The 17,682-nt window shown below is 36.6% G+C and overlaps 1 protein-coding gene across 2 annotated transcripts in view; it reads left to right on the top strand.

The window, feature by feature from the left end:
- The window catches only part of MGAT4A (alpha-1,3-mannosyl-glycoprotein 4-beta-N-acetylglucosaminyltransferase A), a 75,205-nt gene that overhangs the window by 43,734 nt on the left and 13,789 nt on the right, over positions 1-17,682 (top strand). For both annotated transcript variants that reach the window (XM_062575036.1, XM_062575045.1), the window contains exons 6-12: positions 6,431-6,477; positions 6,933-7,046; positions 7,704-7,779; positions 9,305-9,419; positions 14,576-14,706; positions 15,315-15,422; positions 15,824-16,017. In XM_062575036.1, coding sequence (XP_062431020.1) covers positions 6,431-6,477; positions 6,933-7,046; positions 7,704-7,779; positions 9,305-9,419; positions 14,576-14,706; positions 15,315-15,422; positions 15,824-16,017 — 785 coding nt within the window. The remainder of the gene's footprint in view (positions 1-6,430; positions 6,478-6,932; positions 7,047-7,703; positions 7,780-9,304; positions 9,420-14,575; positions 14,707-15,314; positions 15,423-15,823; positions 16,018-17,682) is intronic.

Genomic DNA, 17,682 nt, shown 5'->3' with positions numbered 1-17,682 from the left:
CCCAGAGTTTTTTTTTTCTTAAAGATACTCTTGAATAAGTTGAAATTTATTTATCACAGAATGGTTGAGATTGGAAGGGACCTCTGGAGATCATCTAGTCCAACCTCCCTGCTCAAGCAGGGTCACCTAGAGCATGTTAGACAGGGTTGTATCCAGGCAGGCCTTGAATATCTGCGCAGAAGGAGACTCCACAACCTCTCCGGGCAACCTGGGCCAACGCTCTGTCATTCTCATAGTGATGGAATTCCTTCTCATATTCAGGCAGAACTTCCTGTGGTTCAACTTTTGCCCATTGTCCTTTTGCATGAGACAACTGAAAAGAGTTTAGCCCCATCTCATTGACACTTTCTCTTCAGATACTTATAGACGTTGATAAAATCCTCCCTCAGTCTTCTCTTCTCCAGGCTAAACAGGCCCAGCTCTCGCAGCTGTTCCCCATAGGGCAGATTCTCCAGCTCTCTGATCATCTTCATAGCCCTGTGCTGGACTCTCTCCAGGAGCTTCATATCTCTCTTGTTATTTATAATGGGCTTCATTTAAGAATTAAGCTTTGGATAATCTGATAGTCCAGATAAAATGCATTGTTTAGAAAGTTCTGTAGAAATAATGTCTGAATTCTTTCCTTCTTTGTCTGTGGTTTCCTTTTCTGGTCTTGGAGTACTTTGAATCTGCAGCTTTATTTCCTTTCCTAGTGGCTTGTGAAAATATTTCTTGGGATTTTAATGCCATCTTTGCTTCTATTTGACTGGTTCTTCCTAAAATCAACTGAAATAGAAATTTCATTCTGACAGATGTTTGGCCTCATCAAACAAGATCTGAGATTCACAAAGTCATTGAGGTTGGAAGGGACCTGTGGAGATCATCTAGTCCAGCTCCCCTGCTCAAAGCAGAATCAACTATTTTAACTTTGTGCATTTTGCAGAGTATTTCAATGTACATCTTGAAAATGTTAGCATTAAAAAAAAAAAAAAAAAAAGTTAAGGTTGGTAAGTCAAACTCTGAGAACAAGAAAATACTAGAATTGTATTGCCAGTGCGCTGTATCTGGGCATTCCCTCCTGTTTTTTCTTGCATTTTTACCACCCTCACCTACCACTCTCCCCATTTGGAGAACCTAATGCTAAAACAAAATGTCCACTAGCCAGGTGGCTATACTGATGCATACAGTTTAATTTTTTCAGAGCAGATACAATTTTGTAATTTATATTGCCAAGTTCAGCACTGATCACATCTGATGGGACAGTTGCAAGGAATTAGGGTAAGAACACTGCTTAGTGGCAAACTGTGGAAAATGTACATCTCCCCAGTATCACTAGCAAATTTTTTGCAAGGGGCGTGGGGCAGGAAATAAAAAGGGGAACAGGAATCCCCACTGTTTAGTGAAATGTAGATGCCCAAACTTCAAGGCTATATTTTATTTGTTCTAGCAGTACTCTGTCTTGTTCACTGACAAAATAACTGCATGGTCAGATGCAAACAATTTGCGCGTTTAGGCTGTCTGTATGCCAAACCAGTTCCAGTCCTATTTGGACCCACTGTGCTTATTCAGATATTATATATAAACATCAGTTTGACATGATGACAAAGATGCAATATGGCTGACCCACTGGATGAAATTGAGAAGTGAAATCTAAAACAAAGAAAATATTTTTTACTAAGCACATAAGTAATTGTAGACCCTGTTGCAACAGGATATCGTGGAATATGACTGAATAAATTGGTTCTGAAAGGAATTGAGCTAATTTACTGTGAACAGATTCAGTAGGAGCTGTTGGATTTAATGATGTGGATAGAACTTGGGCCTAGGGAATTGTGAACTGTTGATTACTTACTCACAACTTGGAGGTATATATATGGTGGAAAGGCTCATTTTATGCATACCTTGTTTATTCTATCTTCTTTTCGGAGTGTCTGCTATAGGTGAAGAGAGCAGATGAACTTTTGATCTAGAGAGTAGTTTTGGTGTAAATTATCATGTTTTTTCTTACATTTTGAAAAGAAGTCCACTTTCTGTCATTCTTGGAGACATGAATTAGATAAGATTTAATAGGTTGAAAGAGTTATTGATTCTTAAAGCTAGAAACCTTTGTTTTAGCTTTTAGTTGTCTAGCTGTTAACTGAAGCTTTCTAACCTCTCATTTTGCCTGCTAGCGAATACATTCCCTACTACTTTGCTATGCACTCAGTCTCTCATAAACATCAATAAAAGCAATTGGAGAGTTCGTTACTGCTCTGGTTCTTTGTGCATTTGTTATGAATAACAATGTTTCTTCAGACAAACTTTGGAATAATTGTAGATTTGAAATATAGCCTCACATAAACTAGAGAAAGTTCTGTAGGGAATTGTAGGGCAGCATTTTACAAAAACTGAGGGAAGTTAGAAACTTATTTCACTAACACTCTGAAACTTTGGTTTATTCCACAGCAACTGATTCCTAGTTTTCTTCTAGAGAGATTCATCAAAGCACCGTGTGTGTCAGTCATCGAAACCACTGAAGTGAAGAGTTTAATCTTAGATGTTGCCTTATTCACAGTCAAATTCCAGAGGTTTCATAAGCTAAAATCTCCTTTCTTGTTGAAAGTCTACATGGGCTCAAGGGATACTGGAGAAGTACATGGAAGAGGAATCTATTCAGGAGTATTAAATGCAAAATCATGGCTGGCTCAGAAAGTCTCCTGAGCTGAAGGTAGTTGGAGCATGGATAGCATCAGGAGAACGTATTGTATACACTTGTTCTGTTCTTGCTCTTCCCTATGTATCCTGTTGTGGCGTCACTGTTGGAAGCAAGATGCTGAGCTAGATGGACCTTTGGTCTGACCTGGTATGAATGAAAAATAGAGGGTGTCTCACACCAAGTTTTGTGCATGCTCTCAGAGATCAATGATTTCATATGATTGGGAAGAAAGAACAATCAGGAAAGATTTGAACGGCTGGTATTGAAATAACCAGCCTTGCTTATGCTTTTCATTTGCTTCCAGAGATGCACCTAACAAGACAGACTTGTCTATGAGGCTCTAAGCAATTCATTGGTAAAATGCATCTCTGTGGCTGGCATCATAAACTCTTTGGTTGTGGCCTATCACAACTTTTTTTTTTTAATCACTTTAAAGGGATTAGTTCTCTAAGTGTTCATTTTTTCTTCCCTTTCTCAGATCCGCAAATCCTAGGGATTATTTCATATTCAACTCTGGAGTTTTTTGTAAGCAAAAATTCCATCTTTGCAAAAGTTCCATCTTTGTCCTTTTCTCCGTATTTGGTAGACAAAGGCATTCATTGCTGTCTATTGCTGTCTTAAAGGTTGTGCTACCTTGAGTGGCATCACCAATGATGTTTTCTTTCAAGAGATGCAAGCAGCACAGATACCATGAGCAAGAAATTAAATTCTTCATAGCTACTTCAAGGTCAACCTGCTGTCTACCAGATGACCTTCACTGGAAGTCTGAATAACAGTTAAACTTTTTTACATGGATTATTTCCTTTCGACTCATCTGGATTTGTCTTGTCCTGTTTAAGGATCCTGGAGAAGACAAGGGTTTTACTCTGTCATACTAGTTCATGCTTGTTTTTGGCAGTCTAATCCTGTAGATTGATTAAAAAGGACCTTAGGTTTTATTTTGTTAAGGCAGTGACTTTTTGAATATCTTCTTCCTCAAAAATAGGCAATAGATTTTGGTCAATAATAGATCTTTCATTACTTTTTAGTTGTTAGCTGAATTTACTGACATTAATTGACAGAGTTTTACGATAGAGCAATTATTTGGCTATTTCCAGTTCCTTTCAGTTGTTCTCTTGCAAAGTCTCCTGTGTAGTTAACTCTTCCCTTGGGTATGATCACAGCCTGACAGAATTCATTGCATATTCTCATACTTCATTACAGGAGGTGGTGTGAAATCACTTAAGGATGCCACATTCCTGGGACATGTCCACAGCTGAAGGGTGTTGGCAAAGAGCCCTCTTAGTGTTAGTTTGGGTAATGAGAGGAGTTTGTTGCCTCTGGAAATTCTGATATGGGAAGACAGCAGTCAACCTGTTATCCTGAGAGGAAGGATTTAGTGTTGAATCCTTGCTCTGAATCTCAAGCACTGCTTGCTATTGGTTAAAATGTAACTACTTATTTTGAAATAATGGCAGAATATCCAGTTTTTAGTGCGCTTGCTTTTGTCAAAAGTGACTTTTTAAAGTTTTGATGTTATTTTTCATTCTAAAAGTGGCATCTCCTTTTGCATTATGCTGATGCAGTCATTAAGTGTTTATTTGGAAGCAAGATTACCTATTGAACTAGCCTTAGTATTTTCTATATCTGGTGTTCAGTGCAGCTAGGCCAGACGAGCCTGAATTGCTTTGACAGCAGAACAGGTTGCAACATGAGGTTGTGAGGCTACAACCTCTTAACATGAAGTTATGATGATAGCAGCTCCCCATGGGAAAGTGCCAAACTTTTGCATGAAGGACACAAACAGGTAGGGGAAATAGGTAGCGAATTACTAATACAGATTTTCTTTTTTCTGGTTGCAGTGCCTTCTGTATAAGTACGTCATTTTAGAAGCATTAGCAAGGTCTCATGGTGTATCTGTAAAATAGGTCAAAATTATGTTCATTTCGAGGAAGGCTAAACTAAGGCATGGATTTGTGGGCTAAATAAATGCTCTCATTTAGGATCAAGATGGGCATTTAGTTTAATCTCTAAGATACTTTACAGGGGACTTAAAGTGTTTCTGGTGTATATGTAATTTTTTTCATACATTCTTCCATATGTTGAAATTACAGTATGTATTGTTTAACAGATATTTGAGTTATTAACATTAGACTGGATAATCACAGAGCTTGGAATATCAACTGGAAATTTGTATTATTTTCCTTTTCCTATGCCTAATAGATAACAATTTCTGCATTTTATAGTATTTAAAAGGAAAAGACATGAAAGGAAATCTTTCAGTGAAAGAGGGATGTATTGACTGTTGAACTTTTTGTAGGTAATGATTAGGGCATTGATTTGAAAGTACTGAAAATAGAGAAAAAATTTATGTCTTGGATTCTATTGCTGCAATAAACTGTGTATGCAGAATCCCTATGTATATTTAGAAAGTTAAAGTGATGTATCAAGTTCATATTGGCTTGTGAGTCTACTGGTGCAGAACACAGTGCAGGATGAGTTTTAAATTGCCAAGACCTTAGAAGAGAAGCTTCATATTAAAACTTGTGCCCTGTAAAGCATTAGTAGTGCTTGTGAAAAGAATATTTATGAAAAAAATATAGAAAATGCTTTTTACTCGCATTTTCTTATATAATTTCAAATCTACTTTTGGAAAAAAAAATTACTCTTGTCCTTTTTAGAGAAGCATGTGTTACTGGCATTATGTTGGAGTTTGTAAAAGGAAACCTTTAAAAATAGGAATAGTGATTTTTAAGATCAAAGGGTGAGAACCTTTATCAAAAAAGATTAGTAGTTCTATAGAAAAGCCTGGAAGGGATTTATTCTCTGTGTGTATAATCCATTAATGATAATCTGCATTACAAATTCATCAGAAAAAGTATGAACTATGCCTTTGTTTCCATCATTTCAAAGGCAGCTGTTTCTGCAGAATCCTTGTGAGCCCCTGAAATCTGGGTTGATTTATAGACCTTGAATGATTTCCTTTGAAAACTGGCAGATAGTATGTCAGATTATTAGATTAGTAAATATAGCAAAGATTAGGGTTTTTTTAGTCTGATTTACAAATTCAGAAACTCTCCTTTCCTGTGATGCAAGTGTATGACCAAGTGAATAGGTTGCATAGTTGGACAGTTCTGCACATTAGATGGTCTATATACCTATCCAGAATGTCAGAATTAATTTTTTAAACAAGTAATTTTTAGAACTTGTGCAATTTTAAGAACCAGGTGACTGATAGGAATATGTCCTCTCTGATTCAGAAAAGCAGTCCTAGTGAAGAAAACATAAAAATAGCACATTTGTTGTTGTCTAAGATTGGGGCATCAATACTGTAAGTGCAAAGTTTATCAGACGTATTTTTGAAAGAAGAATGTACATCTAAAGCTCTAGTCTCCAGAAAACTTCCTTTGGTAATATTTTTGTATACTAATTATTCTATAATGTTAATATGAACTTCTTCCTATAGAAATACTCAGCAATCATTTTATCATTAAGAGGATGAGAGATTGCAAAAAAAAAAATACTGATTGGATTAAAATTGTTTATTAAAAGCAAATATAAAGCAGATATTCCTGTGTGTTTATGCAGAAGAATTGTTCCTTCTGCCATTAGACAAAGATCATAGTTACATGAGTGATATGTTTGTATATTATTCAAATATCTTACATGCTATAATTGATGTTCAAATACAGCTACTTCAAATGTTTGTGTTAGTGGTTCTTTAAAAGTATAACTCTGAAACTGTTTTTTTTTTTTTCTTTTTTTTTTCTTTTTCAGACTGATCTTGATTATGTGAACAGTGTTGTAGCAAGCCTGGAAAAAGAGTAAGTTACAGTTTTAATGGAAGACTCCTTAATTTATTGATGCTTTTTGTTGTGTTTTTCGTTTTTCCTAAATTAAGCTGTGATGTGTTTTTTTTTAAAAAAAAAGTTATAGAAATATGAGGTTATATTGTTTTGTCTCTTGTGGGTTTGGGCTTTTGAAGAAATAAACAAGATGATAAATTAAGGGGAAGTGATTCAGTAAAATTTTAAAACAGCTATTAACATGGTATTATGCTATTAACATAATTTAAGAATGTCATTCTGTTAGACAGAAATCCAGTTGGCCATGAAAGTTAGGAGAATTCTTTGTACAGGTAACCTAATTGTTTGGAACATATGTGTAACAAGTGTGTGTTATATCAGACATAATAATGGCATCAACTGTAAGCAAGCGAGCATGAAGTCTCTAGCACTCAAAATATTTCATCTGCCTTTTTGCATGTTTCTATTGACAGATTTTCTACAGAGATCAATTCTGGGTTGGTAGAAGTAATAGCCCCTCCTGCAACTTACTATCCTGACTTGACGAACTTGAAAGAGACATTTGGAGACTCAAAAGAGAGAGTCAGGTTAGTTTACTCCCCCAGATCTCCCCTTGTCTCCTCCCACATCCACACTTCTCTTGTTTATGAAATGGCAAGTGGGATGTGAATTCTTGAAATGTTTTCTTACTGCAATTCTTGAAAGTGTGGGGATGCAAAAAGAGCTCTGTGAATCAGTCTTGATTCTATTTGCATGTTGTTCTTTGCAGGATTAGAGCCTAATGTTAATCTTTGTTGAATTCCTTTAGTGTTAAATTCTGAGAAGAGAGCTGGGAATTGATATGCTTTTTCTTTTCTTTTTTTTTTTTTTTTTTCATTGATTTTGCATGAGTTGTATATAGACTTTTTTTGTTTACTGTTTTTCTTCTGAAATACAGTATAAAATCCAATAGTTTTTGCTGAACTACCACTTAAAATGCACATGTATTTTTAGTGAAATGTCAGGTCATTTTCATAAGATCAGATCCAAATTAAGCCAGTTTACTGTCTGTATTGAAGCATAAAGGGAAAGCTTTGTTCCATTTTTTTTCAGACAGAGGATTTCCTGAAGGAGCAGTGCCAAAAGCAATTGTCCTAACATTTCAGTAATATGCGTCATCCTTCATAATGTGATTTACTTTGTATTGCCAGTGTGTGTTGAAATAACTTTTTTCCATAATCCGTAAGTTTTTCATTGAATTTCAGATGGAGAACAAAACAAAACTTGGATTACTGTTTTCTTATGATGTACGCCCAGAAAAAGGGGGTTTATTACATTCAGGTAAATTTCTGTTCTTTATTTTGAGATAAGTTTTCAAGTGAGTTTTCAGAAGTTGTACTGCTGGGCACAGAAAGACCTATACAGAACAGAGAGAATGTGATTCCATTGTTGCAGGAGGGTTGTAATTCTAATGGTTATGTTGCGTAAGGAAGTAGTATTTTTGAAGCACACAGTCTGAATGAGAAACCAGCTTGTCCTTTATGATTTATTTTATATTAAGATGGTTAGCAAAAAAAGTGAAGGAATGTAAACTGCCTAATTGCTGTTTTTCCTTGTCTCCAAAAGGGCTTTCAGTTGACTCTCTTAGGTATAGAATTAGCAGCATAGGTGGAAATCAAGCTAAAATCTGTTTTTACTTTCTTTTGAAGGCATTTATAATGTCACTTTAATATGGTTCCATATTGTGTATAGATGCATAGAATGCATCGCTAGACTTGTTTTCTTAAAAAAAGAAAAAAGAAAAGAAAAAGAAAGAAAGAAGGAAAGAAAAAGAAAAAAGAAGAGACTTAAGCAATTAATTTTAGTTTAGCTCAGAATTGTTCCTATCTTGCTTTCCTGCTTTGAAGTAGAAGCCATGACACAGGTATCTCAGATCTAGTGTGTAACTATGCTTGTGGCCTTTATTTAGTTTTGGGGATGTATCCTTTTGGTATAAAGCTCCATCCATCTCATTTCACCTAGTTTTTATGAAGTGAGCTATGTTGACTGCTTCTTGGGAGCTGTTGGAGACTTGTCTTTCCTGGAAGCTATGCATCCAGTGACACATGACAGTCTTTTTGAAACAAGGCAGTCTCACAAGCATTAGTGCCAGTACAAAGGGAAGAACACGAATGCACAGGAAGGTGAGGTAGGAGAAGCAGGATACTTAGAGCAGCATCCTGCATTTACTTTGAATTGCAGAGATTGTAGGATTGTGTATTGGGGAATTCTGCCATCTGAGTGATGAAATAAGTGATTAGCTTGGACTGTGCACTTGTGTTTTTTGTTTGTTTCTGAAGGCTAAAGTCAGGTGAAAAGAAACTCACCTGTGTGGAGAATGCATCTTTTAGCTTCTTGTCTCAAATGAGAAATTAATTCTTTTAGTGCTCCTAGGTGAGTGAGTAAGCCACACACAGTCTTATAAATAATACGGAAATTCTACTCGTTCTTTCTATGCTGCACTGATGGTGTCACAAAGTCTAACAAATTGTTTTGTGGATGAAAAATTCTCCTCTGAAAAAGGAAGCTGGAAAAGCAATGTTATCTTACTAGCTAGTTCACAGCTCTATATTCTGAAGAAATTTGTTGAGATACATTTGTAGATTTTTGTTATAGAAATATTTTGTGTTAGTTTTCCACAAATAAACTGTGATCTCTGCTTCTATAATAGTTGTTATTTTTACTGTCTAAATTTTATAGCAGTGCTTACGTTAGAAATACATGGAATGTGTTAACAATATATTGTAAACCAGTTTTTCTTAACTGTACTTTTTCCTATTGCTTTACTGTTTTGATTTATGTTGATATCACTGCTACCTTCCTCTAGCTTGAAGATGACATTGTTGTCAAGCAGAATTATTTCAGCACAATAAAAAATTTTGCGCTTCAGCTTGCTTCTGAAGATTGGATGATTCTAGAATTTTCTCAGCTGGGTTTCATTGGTAAGAAAATGTGCATTTTAGCATTTTGGAAAAAAAATTCATTTGTCTTCAGAATCTTTGATTAATAGTGATCTGACCTCAAAGCTGTCTTCTTTGTACTGGAAATAGACCAAGAAATAGGAATTCATTGGTTCTTTTAGGAATTCTGTTGTTTAACTTTTTAATAATTGTTTTGCATTGTATATGATTGAGACAAACTCAAACTGATGGAAATGAGGGCATTTTATAAACAAGTCTGTTTATAAAAACATTAACAATCTAACTGCAATGAATGATTTATTTTGAATTTAGCTATAGTTTAAAATGTCATTAAAATGTGAGTCAATGTAAAGTAAAAAGAAGGCATGAAATCTAACTCAGCCTAAAACAACCTTGTTGGCATTTATTCCAGCATTTCCCAGAATCAGCAAACATGAATTTGTCTTGTTGGCTGTTTTATCCTTTCTGCTCCATCAAGGAGAAGTCATGACAGTCTGCTCCTCCTTGGAGATAGTTTGAGTCTGTCTGTCATTCCCAGTGATGGGAACAATGCTGAGAGAAGCTAACAGTGCCTTGGATTGTCATGGGTTGACTACCAGAATGTCATTGAAATTACTGTATGGTTATTTGTTCTCTCTTACACTGATATGTTTTTACTGAAAGGACCTAAACTAACAGAAGAACAATGAAATGAAAGTTTGAAAGGGATCTGACAAATTGAAAGCATATTCCATTACTGCAGTGGCTTGTCATGATCTAATTAAAAGCACTAAACTGGAGATGTGCAAGGAAAAATTGAAAACTGAGCTGACTGTGGAGCTTTCTGTATTTAGTCAGCACAAACTATTCCAAAACATAGCTTGTAAGTTGAGCTCAGGAGAGGGAGAGAGCCTGATGTGTAACAGGAAGCGTAGTGCTGAGTTCTGTCTTTGCCTTGCAAATTCTGGTTGTTCTCTTGTTTGTATTTTGTATCTGCTTTTCCAGAGAGAGGCTTTATTTAGCGCTATGATCCATAATTTTAGAAAACAATGGATATACAGATAGATTGCTGAACTGAAAACTTGGCACTTGTATGAATGGCGGCATTCCTCTGATTCCAACTCAGCGTCAGGTGTGCTGCTTAGGAGAGAATTCCCTAACTTCAGGGGTCTCGGAGACTCCCTGAGTTGAAGAGGAACCATCAACTATCTCCTAACATCCTGCACTGGTGTACAGAATGGTAATTTGTACATTTTCCTGTAAGTCTGGCCTGCAGAGATGCTGGAGAGATGGATGAGAGGAGGTGGGCAGAGAGAAGTCTCCTAGCCCTTACCTGGCTACCATATACCAACTTGCTTGGTTGCCTTGGGTGACCAGCAGAATTATTGTTTCAGCTACTGTGCATATGATCAGTTTTGTGGCCTGAGGTGGAAGGAAGAAACAGGAAAGGGAGCCTTCTGTAATGGAGAAAAAAGCATTTAAATCATTAAATTACTGGAGCTTTTGCTTCAAAGATATTTGTCTCTTTTGTTGGGAGACCCACTGCCAACTATTGGGTCTCTGTGATTATGTGCTTGGAGAGACTGGTTGAATACTACAATCTGATTAAATATCATTTCTGCTTTTCAACAGTTAAACTTTAATTGTGGACTTAGTTGAGGTTAGACTTTTAGCTCTAGTGCTAATTGCTCTTTGAATATAAATTCTGTATAAAGTTCCTGGGCGATAGAAGTAATTTACATTCATTTTACATGTACTTAATTAGCACAGTACAGATGGAGTACTAGAGTGTACTCATTTGCAAATTGCAGTTTTGTAAGACTGAGATGTCAAAATAGGCATAAAATCAACTTAGTTTAGGATGTGCACTGTCTGCTCCTTGGAAATATATTTCAGATCACTTCTGTGTATTTCACCTTTCACATGCCTTTCTGTTCTCAGTGCTGCCTCTGAGGGAACAGTGTGTAAGCTAAAGGGGTAAACTAGATACATATTTTTTAATACTAAGATTTGGCTTACTCATGAGTAGAACTATTTTAAAGTATTTTAAAAGGATTTTTTTCTAGAATGCCTGTATACTGACTTCTTCAGTTATAGCTTCTGAAAATAATTGTAACTAAATTTAGTTGTTACATCTTTCTGGTTACTTTCCTGTTCCTTACATCATATTTGCTTGCTTTTTTTTAATTGGATGCTATGATCAGTAGACTTTCATATGGATTTATCTATGGCTACACATCTTAAAGTTGCTTCTCTACTTAGAAAATCTGAAATTTGATTCTCCCATTTTAGATACTTACTCTGCTTTGAAGTTTTGAGAGAAAAATTAGTATTCATGGAAGTGACTAACCTTTGAAACACATTGGTGTGTTATAACCATATACTGCACAGAAATTTTATGTAAATTCTTCCTCATATAGATTTGCCTCATCTCTACTATCCCTTTATTGATTTTGATGCAGGCTCATATTATGATAATTGTGATAGAGAGATGTAGTTCATTTTGCTGTAAGCTCTTGGAAAGCTTGATCAACTTGCAAATTCTGCTAAGAAAAGAATGTTTTTTGTCTTGGCTGTTGATTTCTGAGCTGAAAAATTAATTCATGCGTGGGTATAATCTATGTGCTTTCTAGGTGAAAAAAGTATTAAATGAAGACGCGGCAAACACAGCTGTTTAATGAAGTGTTTAGGCTGACAGCGGGATTGTAGAATTCTGTCACCTCTACCATAGAGCAGAAGTTGCTTTCTTTTGCTTTTTGATGCTGAAAGCGTAGCCCTAAGTGCTGTCAAGTATCTAATAAATAATGGGTGAGATGTAGGCTGTTTCCCTCAGAAGCTCTGGGGAAGGAGAAGCATCTCTCTCTCTTCTGGATTCCGATCTGCACTACTGTCCCTGGCATAATGACATGGGAAAGTCCTAGTGGCTTTTGTGAGAAATACCGATTTGTCTTCCAGCTGCTTCTGAGCTGAAGTGTTTTCCGGAGTATCTGTACTGCTCTGTGCCATAGCCATAATGTCAGCTGTTGCAAACTTTTAATGGAGTGATCTGATATCAGCCTCTTAACCTCTTACTGTGTCTTGATGTCTTAAAGACGGTTGTTTTGATTTTTGTAAGTTGTTCTGATTCCAGTATTGCTCAAATTATCTACATAGTTGGGGAATTTGGGGAAGAACAGATCAGGGCATATATTTGAGACTAAATAACTCTGAAGAGATTCTGGTTTTAATGTCAGCAAATTGAGTGTTATAAACAGAGAAAATACTGAAAGACTTCAACTACAGTTAAAATAAGTTCTTGCAGATATAAAGTTATTGTTGGTGTAGACTGAGTATAATATGATGCTTCTGCAGAAGACAGTGAATGAATGATCTAGAACTCTGCAGTGCAGAGAATTGTAGAAAACAAAGTTTTTCATTTTATATATATGTTGTACTTGCCAACAAAATGCTGTGAAGTCAAAGTCATTCATTATTGATAGCATTTATATGGACAGAAAATAAGATTAAAATCTTGGTGAGACACAATAAATAGCAGAAAATGTCCCATTATATATATTTTTCTCAATCCTGGCCCTCATTTTTATCTATATAAATAAAAAAGTAATATGGAGAAAATCTTCTACCTTTTATAAATCCCTATGGTTTTACAGAGCATGATATTACATTTAAGTCTTACTCTTCTGTATTTTGAAGTTTCTTTTCAAGCATAAGTTGTGAGTGTGTGCAACACCTGAAACTGTGAATTTTGCCAGTAATGTCCTTTTGGTGTGTGTCTGTTCTCCCTCACTGTACCAAGTGCATGAGCACGGTGTAGGATGAGCCATTGCTTCAATTTTTTCACGTTGTCTTCTGCTTGAGGCAGTGCATGTTGATGGCAGTTTTTGCTTAGGTCTCTTTGGCTTGATGGTTTTTCACTGCCCATTGGAGATGGCCAGCGGGAAATCTGTTTGGCCAGATTTGCACAGCATCTTACTGGCTCCTTGACTTTATGGCATTTGTCATCTATAGCTGCCTGAGGGCCACAGGCACATGGCCTGGGCTGCTGCTTGTTCTTTGGCTATGGCTGTGGCCCAGGGATGCCAGGCTGCTGCTGGTGCCCTCACTAGGGAGAAGCTAGGCAAGGGGCTGGTGGGATAGGGTTCAGAGGGGCTGGGGCATCAGCTCCACAGAGCAGAAGGTGTACTGGGCAGCTTCCCGTCACTAAGAGTGGCTGTGTGCAGCAGGCTCCAGTGCTTTGAAGACCTGTGTTTCACTAGCAGCCTCGCTCCTGAGGGCTGTTTTTGAGCTGGTGCAGGAAGGGCGTTCTGCGCGAGACTCCGCGAGGGCAGGGCCGTGCTGCACAGGTGGTGCCCTGGGAAAGAGTGACAGAATGACAGATGGGGGGGCTGTGTTAAAGAACAAGGGGGGAAAGCTGTGGCGAGGGTGGTGACAGCATTTCAGAAGTAGCGTGTATATGTCCCTCTTCAGTTAGAGGCAATATGACTGGAGAGAGACGAGGATTTGTCCTAGACTCAAGAAGCAGGATGTTTGTAAAGTCTCCTGTTAGTCGTCACTGCGCTACTCATTATGAATTAGAGAGAAAGGCTTTTCCTGCATGATGAACCCTTCCAGGATGCTGGGAAGTATAATGGAGGGAGGTCAGTTCAGTCTGAAGGAGCTAGTGCATGTACAGCCAGCTTGTGCTTACCTAGTGTGTTCTGATTTGTTGCAGCTGGATGTGTCTATGTTTTGGGGTTCTTTTTGTTGTATCCTGTAACATCACCGTATTGCCTATATTCTTCCCTGAACCACAGAGGGTTGATTGCATAGCTTACAGTAGCATGCTGCTCTAGGCCAAGAGGAGAGTGCCTCTGGTCTATATAAGGTAGCTATGTGGAGGTAAATTTCTGTTTGTTAATACCCTGTTTCTGTTTTAGATAAAAATAAGATAATTTAAGAAAAAGAGTAAATTTCTCCTTTTAGGGAAGCTGCATTGTATTTTGCATTGAATAATGGTAGCAGGGTATATTGCCGATTTCTCATTTGAATACGTGTCTTTGTTGTAGCTAAACAGTATGAACCTTTTAATAGTGTCTGAGATTTTGAGTTGTGCATTGCTAACATGTCTTGGCACAAACGCACATCTTGTCTCACTGATTTCAAAGGACAATGTTCTCTTTAATCTAAAATAATAACAGTCATTCTTAATGTCATCACAGGTAAAATGTTCCAGTCTCCAGATATCACTCTCATTGTAGAGTTCATATTTATGTTTTATAAAGAGAAACCTATTGACTGGCTACTGGACCATATCCTCTGGGTGAAAGTCTGTAATCCTGAGAAAGATGCCGTAAGTTTGTTTTCATTATGAAACTTCTAAAATGTTTCTGTGACAGTGAATTTTTTTTGTGTGTGTTGGAGGCTAGTATACTATGTATCATGCGTATACCAGTCTTGCTTCTCACTGAAATTTTAATTTGAAGTAAAGCTTTGGAGACACAGTTTTTAGAGACATTATAATTGTTATTATTGCTCCAGATTTAGGAGGTGGATGCAGTAGTTGAGTAAAGGAAAAATCCAGTTAGTTTCTGTACCTAAAATAATCTCATTCTCATGCCCCTTCACTGAGGCAATGCAGAATACTACTGCTTGGAATAGCAGTCATAGAGAAGGTTTCCCATGGGGAATAAATTTTAGTCTTTCATTTTTCAGGTAGCTCCTTTGCATAGAACCTATTTATTCAGTCTTCTAACAATAAAAAGAGAGATGTCTATTTCTCCATTATTGAACAGTTTTGTATGTGCGCAGCAATCTTGCTAGATTTCTGGAAGATGACAAAAATGAGTAAATAGATCCAAATTCTTGTTGTTTCTTTTCCTGGTTCATGTACATACTTTTAGTAAATCTCAGCAACCATTTGTTGGATTTACTAACATGATTTTTTCCTATTTGCTTCAGAAACATTGTGATCGACAGAAATCTAACCTACGGATACGCTTCAGGCCTTCTCTTTTCCAGCATGTTGGCCTTCACTCCTCCCTAGCAGGGAAGATCCAGAAACTCACAGTTAGTAGCTAAAATTTTCCTTTCTTTTCATGTCAGGCTAATTTGATGAAAACTTGTTAGCACTTGAGAAAATAAGCATTTTCTTGTTGTTGAGCATTTTGAAGAATATTATGTATTGTTCTAGTTGGAATGAAATCTGATTTAAGCTGGTTATCGTCAAATACAAGAAGTGTTAATCTTGGTTTATTTTTGTAGATATCTGTTAGTAGAATTTTTTTTCTAACTTCCTGCCTTTAATGAAATCATCATCTTATTAATCAGCACAAGATCTCATATATCCAACAATGACTAATACATTCATTTTCTATTTGTTTCCAAGTATTTGTTTCAAGTGTGGCCACTTGGGAGAAGAGAATAATGGGTTGCCTGACCAATCTGATATTTGTCTTTCTTTCAACTAGGATAAAGACTTCCTGAAGCCACTACTGCATAAAATCCATGTGAATCCACCTGCAGAGGTTTCCACGTCTTTGAAAGTCTACCAAGGACATACGCTAGAAAAAACCTATGTAGGGGAAGATTTTTTCTGGGCTGTCACACCAGTTGCAGGGGATTATATTCTATTTAAATTTGACAAGCCAGTCAATGTAGAAAGGTTAGTAATTATTTGCCTTTGGTCTCATATCTAAAGCTGCTTGCTCACCTAAAATTCTTCAAAATAAGATTGGGGCTGCCATGATTAAACTGAAGTGGAACAAAAAGGTTGCATGTAGAAATGGGTCACCTCTGAAGCTGTATTTATCAGTGCCTTTCCCTCAAATTGTTTTACTGCTCTAAATTTTATTTATCTTGCACTTTTTTTAAATCTAGAACTTTTTTTGATAAATGCAATTCAAAACTAGTGCTTGTCCTGCAATTCTTAATAGAGTTCAAAAGCAGTCAATTTGGTTCTATTTGTTTGCTTGGTCTGCTTCTAATTACAGAGCTGTTGTGCAGCCTTGTGTATGGTGCACAGTATGTTATGCCCTGCAGCCTTGGTCCCTTAGTTGTCCAGACAAGAGATATTTCTGAAGCATATTGCAGTGTGCCTGGACCAGAGCAGCAAACCCTGAACAACGTGTGGCTTAAGTGTAGCTTCAGGGCTTGAAAAAAGTCACAGTGTTAAAACTCCAAGTAGATCTATTTAAAAACAACAACAACAACAAAACCTAAGGTTTAGAATACAAATATCTACAATTTGTTAGAGGACGAAAGATAATGGTTTTTTTAGATGCTAATCAGATTAAGTAAGGATAATGGAGTTTTTACTTTAGACTTTGAGTTTTCCTCTAGCTTTACTGAAACTTGTTTGCTTCTTTGCTTTTCATTGTGTTGCCAATGTGCTAGTCCAAGACTTAAAAAAAAAAAAAAAAAAAAAAAAAAAAAAAAAAAAAAGCTACCTTGAACTGGATCCCGTTAGTCAACTTCTTGCATGCCTTGGTACCTAATCAAAGTCTTCATGTTGGCTTAGCACAGCAATGGGGATTGGTAGTTAGTTTCAAATTACTCTTTCAGTTGATTACTATGCTTTAGAAAAGACATTCCTTGTTAGCTTTCCAAGAGGTATGTGTTAAGGAATATGTTTGCCCCACCTCCTCAAATTAAAAGCAGAATCTTTTTTATCCTGTGCCAACAATACAAGAAATACATATTTTTCAACTCAAATGCAGGAATTTATTGATTTTGGGAGGGGGTGGGGGAAGATTGGGTTTCAAATTTTCAAAGTTATGAAATGGATGTTGTCCAATTTGTATTTATTTTCTGTTTTTTTTTCTCCAAGTAGTATATGCCTCTTTAGGTTATGAATAGAGTAATTGTAACCAGCAAATGTTGATTTTGGGTGAAATGCTGTTTCATTAAGATGAGTCAAATGCACACTGCACTGGCAGTTTTGGAAAGCATTGCTAGCAAGTGTTATAGCTGAGCACTGTGGTTCAAAAATCAGCATGCATAAATCTGAAAAAAATTGTTGATGTCTGTCACCTTGATGGTGAGCGAATTGGGAGAAAGAATAAGTAATTATCTGTGTGAAAATGGAAGATTATGTTCGTTATTGCACTCCATAAAATTGTTGCTATGCCTGAGGTAGTTATGCCTACCTTCTGTGTTAAGATCAGTTTCAGTAGTTGAGGATTGTATGATTTTACTTGTTTCTATTTATTGAAGGAAGTCACTTTAGTTTTAGAAGAAACTTAACATTGTATTCCCGTAGCATTCCTTGGAGGAAGTCCACCAATTAGAATGATATTCACACTGAAAGATTTAACCTTGTTTGAGCTCT

The sequence above is a fragment of the Rhea pennata genome, chromosome 1, assembly GCF_028389875.1.
Source record: "Rhea pennata isolate bPtePen1 chromosome 1, bPtePen1.pri, whole genome shotgun sequence".
NCBI lineage: Eukaryota > Metazoa > Chordata > Aves > Rheiformes > Rheidae > Rhea > Rhea pennata.
The sequence above is the reverse complement of the archived record's forward strand: the minus strand, read 5'-3'. Positions and strand labels throughout refer to the sequence as shown.